General features: G+C 38.8%; 1 protein-coding gene across 2 annotated transcripts in view; it reads right to left on the bottom strand.

The window, feature by feature from the left end:
• The window catches only part of pex5la (peroxisomal biogenesis factor 5-like a), a 78173-nt gene that overhangs the window by 19818 nt on the left and 35311 nt on the right, over positions 1-23044 (bottom strand). The window contains exons 1-7 of one of the 2 annotated variants that reach the window (XM_041040406.1): positions 19185-19283; positions 9265-9376; positions 4428-4637; positions 3407-3530; positions 2879-2972; positions 2547-2576; positions 424-519 (exon numbers count right to left, since the gene is read on the bottom strand). In XM_041040406.1, the coding sequence (XP_040896340.1) occupies positions 424-519; positions 2547-2576; positions 2879-2972; positions 3407-3530; positions 4428-4637; positions 9265-9376; positions 19185-19253 (735 nt within the window). In that variant the 5' untranslated portion in view covers positions 19254-19283. Of the gene's footprint in view, positions 1-423; positions 520-2546; positions 2577-2878; positions 2973-3406; positions 3531-4427; positions 4638-9264; positions 9377-19184; positions 19284-23044 lie in introns of those variants that run through there. The other variant, XM_041040405.1, reaches the window with a different exon arrangement.

The following is a 23044-nucleotide window of genomic DNA, read 5'->3' as shown; positions in this document are numbered from 1 at the left end:
AGAGCTACTGTGGCAAAACTTTCTGCTTGTTTACTTCCTGTCTGCCTTATCAATCAGTCTGTTGCCCTGTTGGATCTCTTTTAAGCAATTTTGCTGCTTTGTGAGTTCTCAATATTTTGGTGTACAACATTATCAAAACCAATGACCCAAGCAAGAAAATAAAACTTGGGCTGTGATAAACTGGAGTTTTGTTGTGAGAAAGAGGTTTGGATCCCAGTCATCTGTTATAAGCAGTCTCTCTAACCTGATACTTCCCCACAAAACCCTGACAAGGACAGTGCACCGACGAGACAAAGCTCTGCTGTTTAATTTTGAAAGACCATCTTGGTCTTTCCTGTTAAGTTTTATTAAAAATCAGCGGCAAAGATGGCTCTTTGTTGACAGGTGACAGATGTGAGGTCTACTAAGTAGCACTCTGCTTACCTCAACAGCAGCCTTGGCTCTCTCAAACTCCTCCTCCAGGGACTGATGTCTGGACAGGAGGGCGCTGCCCCACCGATGCTCCTTTGTTAGACGTGCCTGCCACACACACACACACATTTCATAATATATACATTTATGCACAAAGAAAATCCATTACACATACGCACACTCACAGAGCACACTGCAAACACCCACGCTCACACATACATCCACATAGCACAATACATCACACAAACACACACGCGATCAGCCAGAGGGAGAGACAGGCAGGGAGAGTGTGCAGGGTCAGTCGTCTCTGCTTTCTCAGGGACGAGTAAATATACCTGCCACGACAAAGCCTCTGACATGCTTAGGAAGGCCAGCAGAATCACTGCTGTCAGCATCTCAGCATCTCACAACAGCACCCCACCGCTCTCTGCTACAAACTTGAATGTGAAGCCTTGCTCTGCTGCGAAAACGAAAATCGACCAATTACACGCACGTGGTTTTGCATTATGGGAGTGCGGTGTGGCTTACATAATTCCACATTAAACCTACACATTTAACTGCGAGGGGTAAATGATTTTGAGATACTCTTTCATGGTCACATGTGACATGACACTAGATTTACTGTAAATAACAATGACTATAAATCCATTACCGAGGCTGAGGAATCAGCTGCTCCATGTGTGTGGAGTCAGTGGCTTCCTCTTGTAAGACTGCTTGGCAGTCAGGCCAGCCAGTACCAGTAACAATTCCCATCTCCTCACACTGCCATTATGCAAGATTAATTGAGGTTAGTTAATCTTAGTATTAAAAGACTCAGAATAAATTGCCATCATCCATTTATTGTTGATAGCCACATTTTTATTTACAAGAACTAAATGCATGCAGTGTTAAAAGAAAATCTGTTTACAGTGCTGTGTTGTGTGAAGAAACTGCAGTATGCTGGAGCAGGGTCGTTAAAGAAAAAATCCACCCAATAATTATAACACTATTAACAAAACACTTCCTGGATTGTTTTGTCGCTTTCTGGATTTATTTATTTATTTGTTATTTTGCTCTGTGTTTAACCTGTTTGGTTGCTTATTTTACTTGTTCACATTTCAGACTGTGTTTTCACTTATAACATTACGAGATGTGCTTGGTAAACGTAACCCTATCAGAAGTTAGCTATGATTAGCTGCTAAGAGGACAAGTTTGGTGAACACTCAGTGGGATACTCTAAAAAGAAATAATGTAATGTACACCAGTTCCATTCACTGATGAAGACTGTGACATGCAGTTAAAAGGTCAGAAGAAGCTGAAGTAGTATGTGGACCATGAGATGAGATTACCCTGCCATGTCACATATTGATCAACAATGTACTCCTCAAGTACTAATCAACACTTCATCACTTATGGAATGTATAGGGCATTTCAAGCTCTTAATGTCTAAGACTGCACAATAATCTGAGGGTGGATTTTTCCTTAAAGCTCAATTTTTTGAGCCCTTGGCTCGTGTAACTCTGTGTATGTAAATCTCATGCAACACATCTCCCTGCTTTGCATGCGTTTTCTTTCTGTGTGTGTGTGTGTGTTTGTGTGTGTGTGTGTGTGCGTGTGCGTGTGTGTGTGCATGGTACCTGCCAAGTAGGAAACTAAAACCACCCTTTACAGTATCCCTGTCAGCGAGCTACTATGAAACTCCTCAGTGATACAAATTCAGTATGTTTGTTTGCCAATAACGTCTCTCCATCTCGGTCAGCTATCTTTAATCCTAAATCTATTATTTATCAGAGCGCTGAAAAGGTGATGTATGCTTAGCTGGCTTGGTGAGATCAACACTAATGGGCTTAGAGTAAGGCTGCTGAATAATTCATCGGCTATTAATCTAATAATGGTGTCTGGAAACAAGACCCCCTTACGCAGACCTACACAGAGACATCAACTCAGGAGGAAAGCGCTTGACATTTGGACCCCGTAGCACCACAAAGAAACTCAAGGCTAACAGTATATCTGGATTTCCTCAAAGGTGCTGTTTTGGCTTCAATACAGTCTTTTTGGTCTTTTAAGTCAGATTTTGAGCTGATGTGATGCTGTTTTCGTGGTGCAAATGTAAAAGTCTTTCAGTATTATATGAAAGGATGCATAGGGAGGCTTACATGTCTTCCACTAATATACTGCCTGTTGAGCTGAAATGGAAGAATTGTAGGTGTTAGGACAAAATGATGGGTAAACAATCACACAACAGGGTCTCTTATTAGATACAAACTTTAATATTAAAGCTACATCATCATGCATTAACATGCGGTGGCTAAATACACAAGTTAAAGTCATCATTTCATCAAATCATTATGAAGGCTTAACCATCAGTCAGAACAATATGTTTGAGATGTGTGAAGCTCTCTCACTTTAAAAGGATGTTGATTTCAAGTGTAGGCAGTACATACAATAATGATGCTTACTGTCTGCTCCTGTCATACTGAGCACTTACTTGAGATGCAAGGGCAGACTCAGGCTCGACCTTGGTATTTGCTTCCAAGGAGTTCTTATTTGATGGCTCTAATTGGGTCTTGCAGTCTATGGACCTGAAGGAGAGGGCGGAAAGTTGGGATAAGTGATACAGATGCAGTTCACATTTACTGTACAAGCACTGACATTTCTCTTCACTGCCACCTTGGCAGATTTGGCACTTTTTTTTTTTTTTTTTTTTAACTGCTGTAAACTGTTTTTCAGGAGCACTTTACAAACTTCTGGGGCCATTTGGGACTAAAAATCCAGGGACTTCCATAAACTACAAAACATCCAGTTTCCCAGAAAAGAATAATGATATTAGATGATTCTGTAAGAAGAAAACATTCTGTGTAGAAAACAAATCTATTGTCAGTGAACATTTTGCAGAAATGTATAAGTAGTTTGTGACTTTTCCGATACATTAATTGAAGACAGGGTCGTTCCTGTGGATAGTGGGCTGCTACAAAATGCCAAGATGCTGCTGATGCCTGGTGAGGGTAATACCTACCACAGGAACTCGTTGGATGAATTTTTAGATGAACGCCGTCTCTCCAGCTTCCATTTTCTGTTGCCATTTCTCTCAGGGTTGGGGTTCAACTCTTCCCATTTATCCAGCGGTGAACCAATGGTAACTGATGACAGTAATGAAATAATGGTAACTCATAAAATCGCAAACCAGACTAAACTGAGAACAGGGCAATGAAGTTCCACCAACATCCTCTCCTTTCATCAAGTGAATCACATCTAAATCTGAAATTAACCTGCAAAATATCAGCTACACTGAGGGCAGTCTGTTTTCTGTTCATTTGGACAAATACTACAGTGATTTTTAGCTTTGTGAAAAAGAAAAAAAGTTCATTTCAATTTTGCAGTGTCATGAAGCAATAACACTAATTTAAAAGTAACTAGTCATGTTTTCCATTAGTTGATAAACAAACCTTTTAACGCTGTTTTTCAGCCGCTAATGTAATCTAATGTAATCTTTCTGATGGGACAAACTAAAAACAGACTGACAATTAGTGATGTGGGTATCTAAAACAAACAAACAAAAAAAACATCATCTGCCCACATTTCTGTTTGCTTGTTAGCGACACCATGGTTATAATCAATGTCACTGTCATGAATAATTCACCACAAGTGTAGTTTGACTCACTCTGAATAATTAGTTCTCATTGAAAACTTCAACCTTTTCAGCTGTCAAATGCGAAAGTATTTGGCTGTTTCTTCTTAATGTCTTTTAAGATGTGTGTGTGGGGTGAGGGGGTATATTCTACAAACCTTCAAATATTTTGGTGACTATAGGGAAAAAAAAGCATCAATCTTGTTGTAGAAAAACAAAAGAAAAAAGAAAAAAATGTCCTGAAAATTTCCTGGAAGGAACTCTTTAATTTGGCTGCAATTACAGGCAAAATAAGGTTGTTTACAAGTAGTTGTTGTTGAAGTATTTCACACATTTATTGGACTCTGGGAGCTCAGAGGTTTTTGTGGTTTTGAAAGGAGATTATTAAAACTTTGCAGTCCTCCTCTACCTGAGTCTAGTGATGCTCTCTCTGGGGTTCTCATGCTTGGTCCTGTCTGTTCTACTTCCACCTGGATCAGCTCTGTCTCATCCGTTTTCTTCCTGTGTGGGTTGTTCTTCTGGCCGTCCCCCCGGGGTGTGAGGGGACTCTTCCTGTCCTTACTGTTCCTCCTCTCGCCAGGTTCGCTGAGATCCAGCAGGTCCAGAGTTGAAGACAGAACTAGAAGGGAGGTAACACTAGGTTAGCATCCCTCCCTTCATAAACGTAGATATGGTTTATGTCAAATATTTCTAAGCACAGTTTTTTTTTTTTTTTGGGCAATGTGATGCTCATCTGAGACAGAACAGAAAGACATTATCTTCCAAATAAAGTGTAACTGCATCAGCATTCTTGCTTAACTTCATTGAGTATATTTTTATATGCTCTTAGAGGTTTCTGACATTGGGAAAACAGTAGATTTATGTTCTAATTATTGCAATCGGAGGTAATAATATCGATGAAAATTGTTTAAAGGATTTGTACAGTACAGGAATTTCACTCTAAATTTTAAGCTCACATGAGTAATTTGGTTGCAGTTTGATTATTAAATGACTGTAAAACCCAATCCCTGGAGTGTCCTTTCATACTAGAAAAACCTTGTTTCACTCCTTTGTTTCCTTAAAGAGCTGTTGTGCTTTGTGGGTTTTAAAATCACTCAATATGTAAATCATGGCCATCAGAGTCTTTTTTGTTCTTAAATCCCTTTAGTTCATGTTTAATTTTGTGATTATGACTAGACTGTTTACTCTACTAACTGGTTTTTCAGATTTCTTCAAGCCTGCATCATATTTCGGGAACTTTCCGTGGTCTTTGTGATAAGATAGAACGGCAGGTTTTGCTTATTGTACTAAACAAAGCTTTGATTTTGATCTACACGTTTTCTGACACGGCGAGTTGAGCTGTCAAGGGTACTTAAGCTGTCACAGTATTGCCTCCTGGGTGGACATCTAAAAAAATTTGCTGCTGCTCTTTTCAGAGAATCTAAATATACTTCAGGCCACTGCACAGTCTGATAAAGATAAAGCAGCCACTTAAGCAGCTCCAGTTTAGCCAATTAAGTCATTCAATCTCAGGTTGGTAGACCGGCAAAGCAGGACAGTGCCTTCTGTCAAGGGGCTTAACTTTTGTCTGAGCTGTCGTCCAGCTTCATGATTACATAGTCTGTTAAAATTGTAGCGTAACAGATCTTATTAAAAGAAATATGTAATTTTGGTAATTTTAAGATCTCAAGTAATAGATTCTAAGCCTCTTTTTCAGAATGCATTTGCATCTACTAGATTTCTTTTACTGTAAATCATACTGATCATTCCTTTTTTCTTCTCACAGCTGATTTTTCTCCTCTGTTAACAGTCATATGTCTTTCACATCTTGTTTATTGAATATTCCCTATGTTCATCTTTTTACATTGTTGTGGTTTGAGTCTAGTCAGCATTATGTTCTGCTGCTGAACATATGTCAGAGAAAAACACTGTAAAACAAACACATCGGAAGGCAAATGTTGCAAAAAAAAAAAAAAGTTGTTCTCTTGGTTGTGTTGTTGTTCTGTACTGCCTGAGAGCAAAGAAAAACTGGAGTCATCTTCCTTGTTTGTTTATTTGCACAAACTTGGCCAATAAAACTAATTCTGATTCTGATTCTGACTCTAAAAGTCAAGTCCTGGTAAGATAAGAGGTCCTAACCCCAGTAAAACAGCCTTTTTATGCATCGGTTATTTGACGAACCTACAAAGTTTTCTTGCTCATTTCTAAGGACCCCGACTGTGTCTTTTGTGCAATGCAAGCTCAAAACTATAGACACATGACTGCGTAATTGGCGTGCTGCTGTTTCATGACAGCCAGCTGAGAGCATTTGTTGACTGAAATCTCCGCATAATTAGAGTATGCTTGTCTCCCATGCTTTGTGCTCTTTAGATGACAATTACAATTACAAACCAAGGGAGAAGCACTCGCCTGAAGAGATTCCAGCATCAAAAAGAAACGCAAGCTGTTCATGAAAAGGCAATGATGTCAAAACTGTTTTGGCGCCCTTGAGCCTACTTGAAATGATGAGACTGGGAAGACAATTGCACAGAGTTTTCACATGAAATGGATATTTTAACCAGATGCTTGTATAGTGTATGTTTATCTAATTTATAATGAGCCGATGTGTAAGTGCCCCTGGACTGACAGTGAGCAAATAAATGTGACCGCTTATAATTTTAATGGAGTCTTGAGCTTTTCAGCTTGACAACACAATGATGACTGAAAATAGGGGATGGTGAAAGAGAGCTGGAATCACAAACATACTAATATAACCCCTGAGAGGGGAGTGTAGCTAATGATCAAATGGATATGTTTCCTGGCAGGACAACATTTAAATTTGCCGGTCCAGGTTTGGCAAATAAGTCTTAAGAGAGGAAAGACTGATTTTAAATTGATCACTGAAATCACAAGCAATCAGCTGTGAAGAGTTCAAAGGTGAGAATGCCGGTTTCTTTACAGTATCCCTGTGACTATTGAACCAGAGTGTTAGAGCAAAGTGCTGACAAAAGAGGGAAAAAAAAGGGGATTTTATCCAGCGAGGGGGCGGTAATGAGAGTCACTTCCTGAATAAATGAGTTTCAGCCTACATGGATAAACGACTAGTGATGAATATCCTAACCAGAGTGGGAAGGACACTGCACTGTTGAGGGGTGTTGTCTCAGTCATGTTTCTTGTCAAAAGAAGCAACGAGCCAATGAGGTTAAGTTTATGATTTCAGACTTGTTTCCATTTTCTTAGTTAAATTGAAATATTAAAAATGAGTTTATTTGACTGGAGTGTTTCTAAACCACAGATACCATGAAACAAATTTATAATGTATAACTTAGCATTTAAAATTCCTCAAAATCAGCCGAGTAAAACAGTGAGAGTGAACATGATGACAGGAATTTGACCATTTTGGGGAATTTGACTGACATGGCCAGTTATATTAGGCCTGCGTCATTGACAACTGGAGCAGCAGGAGGCTTTGGGGAGACAGAAGGTTGAGAGTTCCCCCCAACATTCCTCCATACTTTACCCGGCTGAATCAGCACAGTCAGTGGCCAGTTTGGAGATGACACATGTCAGCTGTGCAATCTGCTTCTGCAGATCATAATTCAAAAGATGGTACAGCTCACTGATCAGGGTCCCATCCATGTGGAAACCAAGATGGCACGTGGCATCTGTTAAAGTCAGAACATTCAATTTCTCAGCACCTACTTTGACCCAGTTGATTTTCATTTATTTGCAGAATTAAATGATTATACTGAGTATACATAGTACAATACACATTTGTACTTGACACACTTGAATCTAAATTTCACGTTCTCTACTGATTTCAAGCTGTTGCCTTTTTGTAAATAGTTAATGTTCAGAGAGATAAAGCGATTTTCCAAGTAAAATCTAATTTCGGGCCATTTCGGGCTCATCCTTCCACTTGTGTGTGCGATGTGGTACTCAATAAGCTATAATTATCACTAATGCTTTTGTATCATATATACACATTTTTCAGTTTGCAAAAAGGAGAGGAAACAGTTGCAGGCCCGTCTGTCAAACATTGCAAAAACAATAAATTTTACACATGGCTAAGGTGGGAAAGTTGGTCTATTGATAAAAACCAAATGTGACAAACTGCAGTGGAAACAGACTTAGCAAATAAATCACCATGTACATGACGCATGTGACAAAGAGGCAAAAAGCGACAGATGAAAACTTCTTCAAACTTCCTCAGAGACCTAAGTGGTTTAGCAGATATCACAACGTGATTCAATGCTGACTTGAAATCTTTGAATCTTCTGTGAGTGTAGTACTAAACAGAGAGACAGACAGAGAGCATGGAGACCCACAGTAACTCATTTGCTGACAAACAGGAAACAAAAAGGATCCTCCATTACAACTGATAATGCATTTTCTATTAATGTTCCCTTTTAAATTGGGCACATAAATGTTTAATTATGTTACTTCAGATATACAGTGAATTTTTGTGCAGGAAGCAATGCATTATTCAACAAATCCTACAACTTGAACAACCATATAGGCAGTTTGTCCCTACCATCTGATGCAACCTATAGAAGCATATCCTGAATTAGCACTGCTACAGCGTCAGGCTTCGTCATGGTTACAGTAATAAAAATGCGGTTAAGCTTATGGTTTGGTTAGGTTTAATCATAAAAACTACTGGGTTATGTTTAGGACATTTTTCATCATGGTTACAACAATAAACACAGTTAATGTGTGGTCATTTTTCAAAGAAACAATGCTGACTATCTACTATCTGCCGCAGTATTTTGACTGCCTTGGCCAAAGCACTGTATTTTGTCGACCTGTCCATCCACCCTAACCCTCGTCCTCCCAAACGCTGATGCTCTTAATACTACATCCCGTGAGTTCCTCCTTTGCTCCCATCATAATTACTATGGCTGCAAGAGGAACTACGGGTCATATAAGCTGCTTAACAGTGATAACCGGCATAATGTTGAATTAATAGACACATGACACAGCCAAATAAAAAAAACACCCTCTCCAGTATTGTTGCCATGGTTGATAAAAACATGTTTTTACCAGGAGGCAGCATCTAATGTGTCATTCGAGTCCCTCACATGTAAACAGCCACAGTGGGGTATCACAGAGCTTTTCCTCTATCTACTGCTATGTGATTGTACATTTGTATTTGACAAAGAGCATTTTAGTAATGGCTAAAGAGCTCCAATTAAAATATTGCTTGAAATGCTTCATGGTCTATTGTGTATGTCAGACATCAGTCAGAGTTTTTTTTTTTGGAAAACTGAAAAAGCACTGAACAGTACCAGCTGTGTTGGAAGTCACTGGGCGGGAAACCCCATCACACTTGGTCTCGCAGAGGAAATCGTCGATGGAAGGGCTCAGAAGCGGACGGCTCTCTTGTTGCTCACTCACCAGCTGTAAGGGCAATCAGACAAAGACAATTCAGACTTTCACTCAGCATGTTTCTGTAAAACCTCCCATCAACCTCTGCAAAAGTCTCTGCTATGTTAACACAAAGTGAAGTTCATCCCTCTGCTCCTGCTTCACTGTCAGTGTCCCTATAATGACACATCCCAGCATTAGACAAGAGTGTCTTTTTAGGAAGATACATATTTCTGCTTCTTTGCAGCACGCCCTTTATTCACAGCATCTTGACATAGATACACTCAAGTGATTCAGTTGTGTGTTGGTCAGATGTTAGAGATGCTGCAGCTTTAAACAGTTTTAAGAGTTTATGTTTGGGTTAATAACTGTGTGAGAGACTTACAGAATTTGAACCTTATTTTAATCAAATATTTTGGCATCACAGAGAACCTACACTTTCTTGACCACAGTTAATCATGTATTATATATTTTGTGTCCTGGTCAAGCCCAGTGACTGCTCTTTACTAACTGATTTCTATTTACTTTTGCCCCTGACATTTGACAACTGGCATATGCTTGTATTGCAGCATTTAGTTGTAGCTGATGTTGCCCAAATGAGCAGCTGTTGTGCTCCGACAGCTGATTTTTAGTACTTTAGTACTTGGAGATCTTCATCACACAGTTACATCATACATTACTAAATTTGCATGCACACACAAAGCAGTAACTGATAAAAATCAGCATAAGGCAGGACATTGGAGAATGCTTTTTCATGCACCATAATGATCTGGCTAGTGTAAAACCAGCCTGTACAAGCAGCTGGTCAGTGATGAAATGTCTCCTGATGGTGCGCTGAGAGGCTTGGCTCTGTAGTGAAAGTGGGCACAGGTTTTGTTGTGTGTGCGTGTGTATTTTACAGTTGAATTGTGGACACAAATATATGTGTGCTTATTCACACTCAGTGTCCTCTATGTTACAAACAAATCTGATGCCAATCGGCACAACAGGTCAGTCATAAATTCTACCTTTATAAAGATAATAATGCTCAATTTTGACTGTCACTGTCAGAGGGATATTAATATGTGTTGATTATTGAAGTTGCACAGTAGTTACAGTAGTGGTGGTGTTGCACTGGACTGGATTATAGTTAAATGTATTTCTAATATTCCTCTGTCCCCATGATTGTGAATGGAGTGGTCAAACCATTAGAATCACATTTCATTTCATCTCAGTCCACTTAATTAATAAACTAATAAACATTTAGTTAAATTAATAGTGAATAAAAAGTCCAGTTTTCTTTAGTACATGTAACATCACCACTGAGAGAACCACTGAGAATAGCTGGGCTGAGAAACCTGAATGATGTGCCCCCCCCCCCAAAAAAAATTGCTTAACAATTATTGCTTATCTCACCTTCCAAACCATGAAAATGCTAATCACCTCGCCCGTGATGCACCAATTTGCAGGCTTGCCAATGCAGGTGCAGAATAGGTTACATTCAATTCATTATTGGTAGCCTGAAGCCTCAATACTCCAGGTGCAGCTGGCCACAATTTGCTAACCAATGCTTCATAATTTGGTGGTGAAAACCGGTTTTGTCTCATAGAAAGGGTGAACCACCACCACCACCACCACTGTTGTCAGCCTGTGTAGCGTGTATATAATGCTGGCAGCGAGGAAACATGACATTTGCTATTGTTGCTCTCCAGGCCGTGCTCGTAAGCAGAATTTTAATGAAGGTGCTAAAAGTTTCATTACCAAGTATGGAGTGGACTGCACAAAACCTGCCATATGCTTGATATGAAAGGTGCTGATGGGCTTTTCATAGCATATCTACACTGTTCAGTTTGTGCCCTCCCAATTACAGTTGTATAATACATCCATCCTGAATCACACTGTGGTATTACAGTAGCCATTTAACCCATGTTCTTAGTTGGCACTCTTTACTTTCTCATTGTTTGTTGTCCCACAGATCCCACTGCTCTGTGTTTAAAAATGATAACTTCAAAAATGTTTCCAGTTTTTCTTCCTTTTCATGTCTTTTTTTCTTTTCAGTCCAAAATGTAGAAAAATATTGATGTGGTAACCCCACATTAGATGAAGGTGACAAAACACAGAAATGGCCATAAAGTGTTGTTATGTTGTAAGTTTACTAGGTCAAACATCCTAAAGCTAATTTAGTCCAATGCAGCAGTTATGCAGTAAATCTTCTCTTCATGAAGGTTATAATGTTCAGTTTGTGTTCAAACAGTTTCAGAGAGGTGCTGATTCAACTGTATGATCATTTTTGAAGGATGTATTTTGTGGTGCTTTTGAACTGAATTACATTTTGTGTTCCTGTTATTTAGCCTACCCTCATAGAACTAAATGGGGTGGACAAAATAGTAGAAACATCTGTCATACTGCTTTGCCACCGTAAGTAATTCATTGACAAAGAAATATGGAGTAGTGTTATCCCATATAGCGACATTATTTGTTTGGGGTTAATTAGACGCCACAGATCTGACTCCCTGTTAATAACAGAAACCCAAATAGCTGTGTCTGAAATCACTCACTATTCTCCTTCTAACAGGCACTACATCTTTACTCAGTAGTGAGCCGTAAGTTGAGATTTCTGACACTTACTAATCATTGTTTTTTAGGTGTACAAATACATATGTACTAGAAAGTAGTGTAGTGTGCCACGGACAGCAGTTTTTTTGTTCCATTGAGGAATTTTTGAAGGCACCATATAGTGGATAAGTATGCAAACTCAGAATTCGGACACTCAAATAAGCTAGAGGACGGTAATGAAACATGTCACGAGTTCACACCCTTGTTCACACTTGTTTAGAAGCAATGCTCATAAAATTAGGGACCCAAACAGAACATTATAATTAATGCAAAAAAGAAACCAAATTATAATTTCTGCTGAGGTGGATATTGTGAATTTTGTTTGATGCTCAACTTTGTTTTATGCATATTTTAACAATGGAAACATTTCTTTACTTTGCAGTTAATAATGATGTCCAACAAAGAGATGAGAGGATGATGGCAATTAGTTTGGAATAAGATTTAATTCTTGCTGCACTGAAGAGAGAAACACAAACCAAACTTTTACCGCAGGCAGAGAACCTTTGGAAGAAGTACATAAATAATATCTGGAGAAGGGTCATTACTTTGTTGAGTAAGAGTTTGTGCTGCGCTGTAAGAATGCTGACCCAGCACAGGTAATTAGAGTCTGTGCTGGTCTGGTGTCAGAATAAAGGTTTGGTTCATGGGAAGCCTCACAGTGTGAAGTAACCTGATTTCACCGCCTGCTTCTGCCAGCCCATGCATTTTCCCCCAGATTTTGGTCTACAGTGACAAACGATAGGACGAGTATACACTAAGGTGCACTTGTTTTTAAAGGTCGAATTTACTGAGCGATTTACATTGTGTGCTTGTTCAGGAAACGTGTAATGGAGTCTGACTGAAGGCTGCACTGCAGTTAACTCACTTACAGTTGTTAGTGTGAAAGAAGTGGATGATGCTTCGTTTAATCTCTGCTTCAAAACTTAATAAAACCTGAATAATAACCATGCAGCCGCTGGCCTTTAATGGAAGAAGTGAATCATCTCAAATGGCTTCTGCAGCTTTAATTAGATGGGGTTTTTTTTGTTTGTTTGTTTGTTTTTTTTTTTTTTTACCTATATTCAGCTTTAATGCCACCTCATTAAAATACCACCTAAAACATGGATAGAACTTATTAAACTGACAGACCTGCACTGGCAGGGAGAGGAGAGAAAGTCTGCTTGTCAGTCAGAGAAGACAAAAACAGCAGCATTCATCCACCCTCCTGTTATTACTTACCACATCAAAACACTTTTTCCCTTTTAGCTTGTGTGTTTGTGTCTGTCTAGTGGTCTAGCTCTCACCGTGTTATATATAGGGTACCACTGTGCGTATATTTTTGAGAAAACTGGCTTGACTTTTTTTTTTTTACAAAATAAGTTTAGAATTTTCTGTCATATCGTCATATGTCATAAAGTATTTACAGTGCCGTATATGTATATAGCATGAAAATGTCATGAAAATTTACAGAGTGATACATTATTGCTATTTTACATCATAGATAATACTATAAATATAATATTTCCTTTGGTCTTGTATTTTTGGATTCTCTCTGAAAGACATTTTTGTGTTTTTCTCGTATTCAGCAAGTCAAATATATCTCCATCCAAACGTTTTTTTAGCTGATTGATCCATAAAAGCCACCTGAGCTTTATGAATATCCTGTACTCTTTAAAAACTCAGTGAAGACTGGGAACCTGAGGACTGTATGTGGAGAATCTCTTAACAGTGTTAATGACATTCATAAATGCACATGCTCGCAGTGGCTGAGTGAATGATAACCAGAGGAACATCTGTCGGTGAATAACAATTTTTGTGATGCTTGCAAAATGTCTGTTGGGACATCGGAGAGTTACAGTCTGCATTAAACAGAGGGGGATTGTTAAATTCCCTGTACTCTGTGTGGAAATGCCCCTAAGAATAGATGACCTTGGATTTCTCCACTCTTTATCTTTTGCAGTTAAAATGGTTTTTGGATGCAGGCTGAAGTACCCCACCCCTCTCCAGGGTCTTACTTTTTGATGTTGTGACTGACTGAAGGTTAGCAATGTCAAAGGAGCTGAATGCTGGACATTTATAACATACCCTAATCTTTGAGTAATGCATTTAATTCATTCAATAATCTCGAGGTTTTACATTTTTAGAGACTGAGAGATGCTGACAGAATCATGGCTTAGAGCCCCGCTGACTCATACTCACTGCTGAAAGCTGGCAGCGTTAGCATATTCTCAGAAAATACAACATGGTGTTTAGCTGTGAAACAAAAACATTATTGGGATAAACTGCAGCCAGCTTGGCGCTTAATTGACTCACTGAGGATAAAAAAAACAAAAACAGGATCTCTGGAGCAGAGTGCTGCTTTACCAACTAAGTTTAAGTAATGTTTAAAAAGTGATATACCTGTTAGGAAACAGAAATGTTGTACAGATTCAGCTTCATCCAATACTGTTCAATACTGTTTAATTATAACCAAATACCTGCAAAGCTTGACATTTCCTAATTCCATAATGTAAAGTAAGTATGTAAAGTAAAGCTGACAGCCTTGGCTTTTTATGCTAATTAACAAATATTAGCATGGCAACATGGCAACTAAACTAAGATGGTGAACATGGTAACACAATACCTGTTAGTGTTAGTGTTGTCATTGAGTGTTGTCTTAAAATTGCTGTCGGTCACATCTGATAAGGAGAACACTGTCAGTCTGATTTAGATTTTTGAGCTTCTGCAAATCTCACATTTCACTATCAGATGTGCCTGAAATTTTGAGTCTTGGCTATGAGGATCAAGGTTGTGTGTGAACATCACTGCTGGTGGGGAACACTGCGCTATCTGCAGTGAACACTAAATGATCATTGTAGATGTTTTTCAAAGCACTTCCTGTGATTGCCATGGGGGCCAATTTTAAATAATGGTTTTGAAATGATGAGACCTCTCCATTTTCCTTTTCCAATCATCCTGAAAATGGGAACAGTAGATCTGCCGAATTCATCTGGGGAGATGCGTCAGGCCTTTTGGTAGCAGGAAGCATGCAAACGCCAATTATAGGTTCACTCTTAACCCAAGAGAGCACCTTTCCGAGCTGTTTACCCATTACTGTCACTACAAGGAGGTTACCATTTTCTCTTGCTGCCTCTTTTCCTCCTTTTCTCCCCTCCTGTTATACCTTTTTGTTCCTCTAGTATGAAAAGCACCTTGGCATTTTGTTTACAAGTGCTTTAAGGAGTAATCTAGAAAATTATATAATGGAAAACTTCAGCTAATTGTGCCGCTTGGGCTTGACTCCAAGAGATCTCTTAGATGTTGCTGTCAAGGGAACTGTGTACCAGTTAAACTTGTCAGAGCCTTGAAGGCGGAGAGGTTGAGGTGAGGACAGGAGGAGGTGGAGAGGATGGAAAACACTACATAAAGGGAAACATGGGTGCAAAATATCAAAGCGGAGAATTTACAACAGTTGTTAGATAAAACCTGGAGGGCATGTGAAGGATGGTTGTCTTAAAAAGTAATTACAGGTTGTGAAGTTCGCATTTAGAGTATGTTGTGATCAGGAATGATATCACATGTAACTCTTTAGCATCTGCATTTTCTTTTTTGGTGGTAAATTTAGTTTACCACCAAAGTAAACTAAAGTTTAATCATTTTAAATCTTTGTGAAGCTTCTCTGTAATGCACCAGATTGTTTACTCATTACAGTTGTGCCGAAGATGTTATTGTGGGTGGCAATGAGCTGTTCTATGTACTCCCACGGGCCCGCATACTGGAGTTCAGTTAGTCTGGTATTTTATGAGTCATCATAATGGCTTTACATTTGTCCTTAGGCTGCAAAGTTGGAAATGAAATTGAAAAACTGTAGAGCTAAGACTTAATTTTCTACTATTGTGTATTTTATTTTTTTAAAGGACAAGACTTGTATTGTTTTATAGCATCTCATATTCAACAAAACAGTAGTCCAACTCTCGGTACTTAATCTTCCTGCCCTGTCTGTGGCGCTCAGCCCAAGTCCATTTGTTCCTACTGAAGACATAAATCTAAAAAAAAAAACAGGTTGCAAATATTTACCTTCATTTTTAAGAGAGGCACATTCATTTCCAAAAGCAGAGAGGCACATTCATTTCCAAAAAGCACTGAATTTTTTAGTAAACATTACTTAAACAGCAGTTAATTGTGTTTTTGTAGGGGACTATTTTCAGCTTCAAAATAATACACATTATTGTAGGTATGTATAACACCAGGACGATGTGGTAATAAACTACAGTGCCCATGTTTATTGTGATGCAGAAACATGTCACCCAGTTCAGTGCTACATGTCCAGTTTTTGGCATCGAGGAATATGACACATTAGTCTTTGGCTATACAATTCAACAATAAATGGATTAGTAGAATCAATTCATTGTTGGTTGGTTTTCTTCTCAGGGGATTTGTTAACACTGAGAAAAATATAAAATATCACCAGCTTTATTCTTTAAGCAGGAAATCAATTTCACATGCAGCAATGTAATTCTTGTTTTGTACGGTTTTGTGTTTTACAGTTTGCAAATCCTTTACTCTTTGGAATTTGGACATCTGTTGTTACCAATTAAGGGCCATATTCACACACTATTTTATGTTACCAGTACGAGTCCTCTTAAGGAATGGGGAGAACAATTAAATAGTAATTGTGGGCTTTCACCTTGTTGCTATATATATATATTATCTCAGAAGTTTTCCTTATCTTCTCAGAGAGAAGGGGCTGGGCTGAGACCCTTGGTTCTGTGAAGCCCACTGAGACACTGTATGTGATATTGCAGTTTACAAATAGACTTGACTTGACTTGACATGTGGCGTGAGGAGCCGCAGCCTGTCACTTAGCCTCTGTCACTTGCTAAGTGAAATCAAACAGGGACACGGTGCCTCTCGAACTGCAGCTTCAGCCACTGGAGAGCACTCCAATCATGAGTTGTGTCTGGCCAGGTGGAAACCACATCAAGTGGATGGGTTGACACTGAAGTTATCTCAAGTTTGAAAAGGTTTTTAGGTTTTAGGCAAAGCAACATGCAAAACATTCATGTGAGGCATGACTTGTGGACTTGAAAATCTAGGGCTCAAAATTATTTTACATAGGAAAGAAAAACAAGCAACCTAACCTGTTTTTTTTTTCTGATGCTTGCTTTATTCAGTTCAGGCATTAAATATTTACCAACTGCTCTTAGTAAAACAATGCTGACTTGCAACAACTACTTACTGCTGTGAGTGTGCTTGCATTTGAGAGTTAGCATGGTGCAAGATCTGAACAGTAATCATTTTCAGAATCTTTGGTGGTTTTTGATGGCATGCTCAGTTTTGTTGCTCTATTGTTTTGCACTGCAGCTCTGAGCAGCGATGTTGCAGGTACTCACTGTAAACGTGATTTGCAGCTAATTTTCATGTTTTCAGGTTGAAGAATTATCATTATTCCATAACCTTTTGGGTTAATAAAACCCTTCTGAAACCTGTTTCATGAATGTCCAGGAAGGACCAGATTTACTCTTAATAATGATGAATGTAACTGATTATTTTATAAATCAGCGCATATAGTTCCTTCACGATGTCTGCTCACTCTCAGTATTTCTGTTTGTCCTATTTAATTACAGAATGGCTGGGCTGGTGGCTTGTTAGTTGGTTTTGGTTACATATAATTGGATGTTGTAGCTATTGTCATGTTATAGGCAATTAGTGAAAATTGCAATATGAATAAATTTAGTTTGGTAAGAGATCCAAATGGAAATTAATTTGATAAATCTGATTCATGATGGTCATGGCAATATGAATGTCAAACATGCCTCATAAAATAATGTGATATGTTTGGTGGTGCTGTTATTGCACAGTGTTTCTCAGTGCATTCTGTAGATAACACATGTAGAGAGCGAGAGAAAGGTCTTTGTGTGTGTAGTTTGAACAAACTATTATTTGATAGTAGAAACATGAAACTCATTAGTGTAATTCCTGTGAATCAGAATATATTTTTTTTTTCCTCACTGACACACTCAGTGAAAATCTCCATGAACTGGATCATGGTTCAGAGACTACTATGCAGTACCAATCTGACATGAGACTGGACTGAACATGTGCTGGGTTCTCAGAAGGATGAAGGTACTGATATTTGCAAGTGGTAAAATGTTATAAACAGGTAACTATTGACCTGTTGTCTCCACAATATTGATTTCTGTGACACTGCAGCATCTTAAGGGAATTTAATCTACTATGTCTATTCAGTAGATGCACCAGAATTACTGAAGTTGTTGCAGAGGGAGGTTATTCTTCACTAACTTTTCCTTGCACTGTTATACAGTAATTTAAATAATGGCAAATCATGATTTACATATTAGAGCTAAATAAAACTTTATCTTAGTGTAACGCAACTTTAATTCTGCTAAACCATTGTTAAATCCCTGCCACTTGAATGGGGGCATTATCTTGGCTGCATGACAGCTTATCAAACCAGACACTGTGTTAGAAAATCAAACACGTAGAAAGCATGCTACAGGTCATTAAAACACAGACAGATATAACAGGGCACACACACGCACACATACTGTACAGCAAAGCAATCAAGGACAGAGCTAGAAAACTCATATTGGCATCTGGAGCACCAGCTCTATCCAGCTGCAACACTTAACAAGCAAAAGAGAGAGTGAAAAAGCGGACACAGTAATTTGCTGCAGTATTTTGTACACACAGAGCTCAGTCAATAGCTCAATGCCATGCTGTGTGGCATAGCATTTTGGAAATACATTCATTCATTGTTTGTACTGAGGATTAGCTGCTTATGAGGTGTAAAAAGTTCATGAGGAGGTTTGTCTGACCTGATTAGGAATGGGAGAGGAAATTTGTGTTGACCCTCTGGTTAATCACCCCCCCCATACATACACGAAATGTTAAGTAGAAGAGCAGTACAATTTTTTTCAAAGGCTTATATGAAAAAAAAAAAAGTAACTTGGATAATTGCAGCAATTTGAGACTGTTTCTACAGATCACATGATCATTATTCTGTTGGTTTAAATGTGGTGAAGCTGTAGAAGGGTTTTATACCCCATAGAGCAGCTGGGAATGATATAGTTGTTGCTTCTTTGTTTGAAACATCAGTCACAAGGCTTAAGTAATGAGTTAGTAAACAGTGGAGGTCAGTTATAAGACACTCAAACACTTTGCTACTGTTTCAGTATAACCAGCACAGGAGGACGTTCCACTTGGAGGCAGGGAGGACGGAGGGGGGCGAGGGGGTGGGAGAGATTTCTGAAATGGTTCTGCCCACCTTGGTAGTCACTGTGAGGAGGGGCTTCCCTTCTGATGACGCCTTACTTGGTATCTCCTTCAGGACCATGGCAACAGTCTTATCTGCAGCCCTAGAGTCTTTCCCCTACAACAACAGTGAAATCAACAATGACTTGTGTCAGGACAGTTGGACAACTCAGTGCTTTTTGCCCCCGTCCAGGGCATCTTACAGAACAGACTTTAATTTATGATGATGGAAATACTAAAGTGTGTGGGACTGTCTAACAACAAAACATAGACTGAAGACATTTCCACAAGACTATGGCAATGAAAAGAGGGTCACTGCACAATGTAAAGAGGGTTGACTGTAGACAGTGATGAGCATGGCTGTCCACAGCAGTATTTGTCCACAGTGTGATGACAGAATATTGTATAGAGCTCATGACACAGACCCTGTAGTTTACTAAGAATTACTGTATGTGTAGCTGATAGTTCAGTATGTATCTTCTGGTTTTGGACTGTTGGTCAGACCGATTAAGACATTTGAAGCCGTCAGCTTGAACTTGTGACGTTTTTCACACATTTCAAGACTGATGGTTAATTAGGAAAATAATCAATAGATTAACCATGAAAGAAAATCATGGTTAGTTGCAGACCTAATGCCTACGTCATTCTCAGACAGTGTGTTGTGTTTTCACACCTGGCTGATCTGTGATGCTTTATACCAAAGTAATGAGAGAATAACAGAGGAAGGCAATCTAATTTTGCTGAACCCAGATTTCTCTGAATTGAGCACTCATCTGTTACTGTTTAGGAGGTAATTTTTGCTTTTGTTTAATCATCACTTCCTGTGGGCACAGAACATTTCCTGCCAGTGAAATATTCTGACACTGTCATTTCTTTTTCGGTTTGCGTGTCTGGTAGCCTGGTTGGTGAGGTACATACGGTACCATGTGACGTGATAATAAGGTCCCTGATTTGATTGTGGCTGGCAACCTTTGCTTGTCATACCCTTCTCTCTCTCTTTTTTCTATTTCCTGTCCTTCTTTACTGTAACTTATCTGATGATCAGTGGCTTTCTGGAAATACATACAATATTTGGGTAGTAATTTGTCATAAAAATATTACAGATTACAGTTTTAAGATATAATAATTTACAAATAGTAATTAATATTTCAACTTACTTTAAGTAATAGTTAAGAAAAAAGTTCTATTTTTGTTTTCACTCCCTTGTAAAATAAATTTTTGATCAAAATGCAATTCACATTGGTTGTTATGTTCTTTTACAGACAAACAGTCTCATAAAGGAATCTGTTTCATCCCAATTAACAGCATTTGTTTACTTCTGCTCCCAAGAGTCACAAATAAATGAAAATAAAACTATTAGAAATAAGCTGCACTTTTTGAGTCAGTGAACCTTCTGTAATATTGGCAGTTACTGCTGTTTCTCACTTTCCTTAACAGTGGCTTGTTTGGTACATACAGTGTTTTGGTCAACAGTAGTGATGTAATCAGTGTAAACTCATAGACCGAGAATTTATTGTGACCTTCACTATACCAAAACCTACCCTCTGAGCATTAACTGTCCTGCCCTCCATCTACCACCCACACGCGCTTCTTGGAAGAACACTGTGAAGAGCTTTCTCAGTAATTGCCAAAGTCACATAACAGTAGAGTAAAAATTGATTACATAAGAAGTCAAATTGATTCTGCCAGCCTATTGTCATCCTTTTCACCTCGACTTTATGGCAGATGCTGCGACTACAGAAACCAGGCTGAGGCTTTCCCTCAGACATTGATTCATCTTACAACTTACCCACAGCCAGTAGATAGATTATATGGTATGCTATTAATCATTTTAAGACACACAGATGTTGCAGAATTACAGCTGTCACAGGAGACTGCGCATCAGAAAAGAGCTCATCCCTCTGCAATTAAATTTGCTGAACAGAGAGAGACAAGAAAGAGTGAAAACAGAGAGAGGAAACTGCTGTTCATCGCACTCAGTGTCTACATTTTGTAGACTCTGGGAAGCTGCCCTGTTCAGACAGAACATGAAGCACTCTGGAAGCCTTTTAGCTGGATCTTATTAGGGCTTTTCACATATCCACTTGCCAGAAAAACGAATTAGGCATTTCTTCCACTGATTTCCTCAGCGGATCATGTCACAAAATGCATGTGCCTGGCCTTGAGGGAAGGTTACCTCGAAAACCTAATGTTCCTAATAAAGTCCCAAAAGCCACCTGCGCCCACTTCCTAGCTTAGACTCACTCGGTATAAATGAACATCCTTTCCTAAAACGCTGCCAGGAGCAGAGCAGCATTCATAAGGCCAGAGATGATTCAGAGAATCTCTAAACAAGCCTAAACATTTGTTATTAGTTTTTTTCTGAATGGCAGATGATGCAATTTGAAGAGCGCTGAATGTTCCTTCTGTGCCATATGTGCAGGTATTGTGGGAGCCAACAGTGTCAAGGATATCTTCCACCAGACATGCAGTTGGTTTGTATTTGCTTACGTTCTTGGCTGGCCTGCTGTGTTGTTTTGGGTCAGCGCTTGCTTAGCTGGCTCTAATTTTTCTAGTTGTTATTATCGATATATTTGGCAGCACATTGTAGAGACACTTGATACCCTTTGTTTTTTTTGTTTTTTTTTGCTTTGTTTTCCTGACCAACACAGCTGTTTAAAACCTTCACAATAAGGTAATTATGTGTTGGAAGTAAGAAGAGTGAAGGCTTTTTTATTTCAGCGTGCAGGCTGCCAAAGGTGAAAATAATCTACAGTATTTAAGACAAGTATATGAATTTTTAATTATTTTTTTTTTTTAAGAACGTCTGATTTCAATGTCTGAGCTGAATAAAACAAGTGTAACATTTTCATTAAATTGTTTACTTCTCTAATACAGCAGCATCTGACTAAAGATTTGGGCCCCGTGTGGCTGTTCTGGAAGATGAAATCAGAAAAACAAATTATCCACAGCAGATGAGGCTGACTGCAGCATTATGCAAACAGTTTAATCAAACCATGAGGTGCTGTTGGTGGTAGAGGACCTAAATGTTGCTGTTTATCTGAAGGCTCACAAATTCCATTTACAATCTTGCAGCCATCACATCAGAGCATGGTCATCTCTCCAAACTAATATGTTACACACACAAGATTCAGGGATAGTGACAAAAGTCTATAGTTTCTTGTTTTTTTTTTTTTTAAGTCTGGAGAGAGTTGGTTCCAGACGCAATAAGTTATTTGGGGAAAACCTTTATTACTTGAAAACGGTCTTTCAGAAAAAGAGTGGTACATTCTGCAGGTTTGGTTCCAGGCTTGATAGAAACCTGCATTTGTTGTTGGGTGAAGGCTTGAACCTGACTCAACTGATCGGAACTGAACATTCGAAATGAATGTTTTTAAACTTGGTGTAGCTATTTGCAAGCAAATTTAAAAGCGTTCTAAATCTTCCTCAGTATTTCTGTATTTTCCCCACTGGCTTTATTTGACATGAGTATTGGTGAACTTAGCTCAGTCAAGTCCAACCTTTGATGATTCTCACTAGACAATAGACAAACTTAAAAACAGAGAACATTTTTTTTTCTCGACTTTTGTAGTGTGATTAGAGGGTTCTGCCAGACTCTTCTCACTGTCTCACTGTCCTTTCGAAAAATGCAAGGTGAAGTCTAATGTGATCTGAACCAGGTTACAACTCTGCCCATGACCTGGTTTAGCAAGGGTCTGGCATATAAGACTACCTGCATTCAGCCCCAAGTTTCCAGAGTAGGGCCGTTTGAGAAAGGTGATATCCTTTCTTACACGTTCTTTATTTCAGTGTCTGTCTTTCCCTTTAAATTGAAAAAGAAGTTGAAGCAGTATTAATAAATTGGACATGTATACAAATTACAAATGTACTGCC

Source organism: Toxotes jaculatrix, chromosome 6, assembly GCF_017976425.1.
Source record: "Toxotes jaculatrix isolate fToxJac2 chromosome 6, fToxJac2.pri, whole genome shotgun sequence".
NCBI classification, from domain to species: domain Eukaryota; kingdom Metazoa; phylum Chordata; class Actinopteri; family Toxotidae; genus Toxotes; species Toxotes jaculatrix.
The sequence above is the reverse complement of the archived record's forward strand: the minus strand, read 5'-3'. Positions and strand labels throughout refer to the sequence as shown.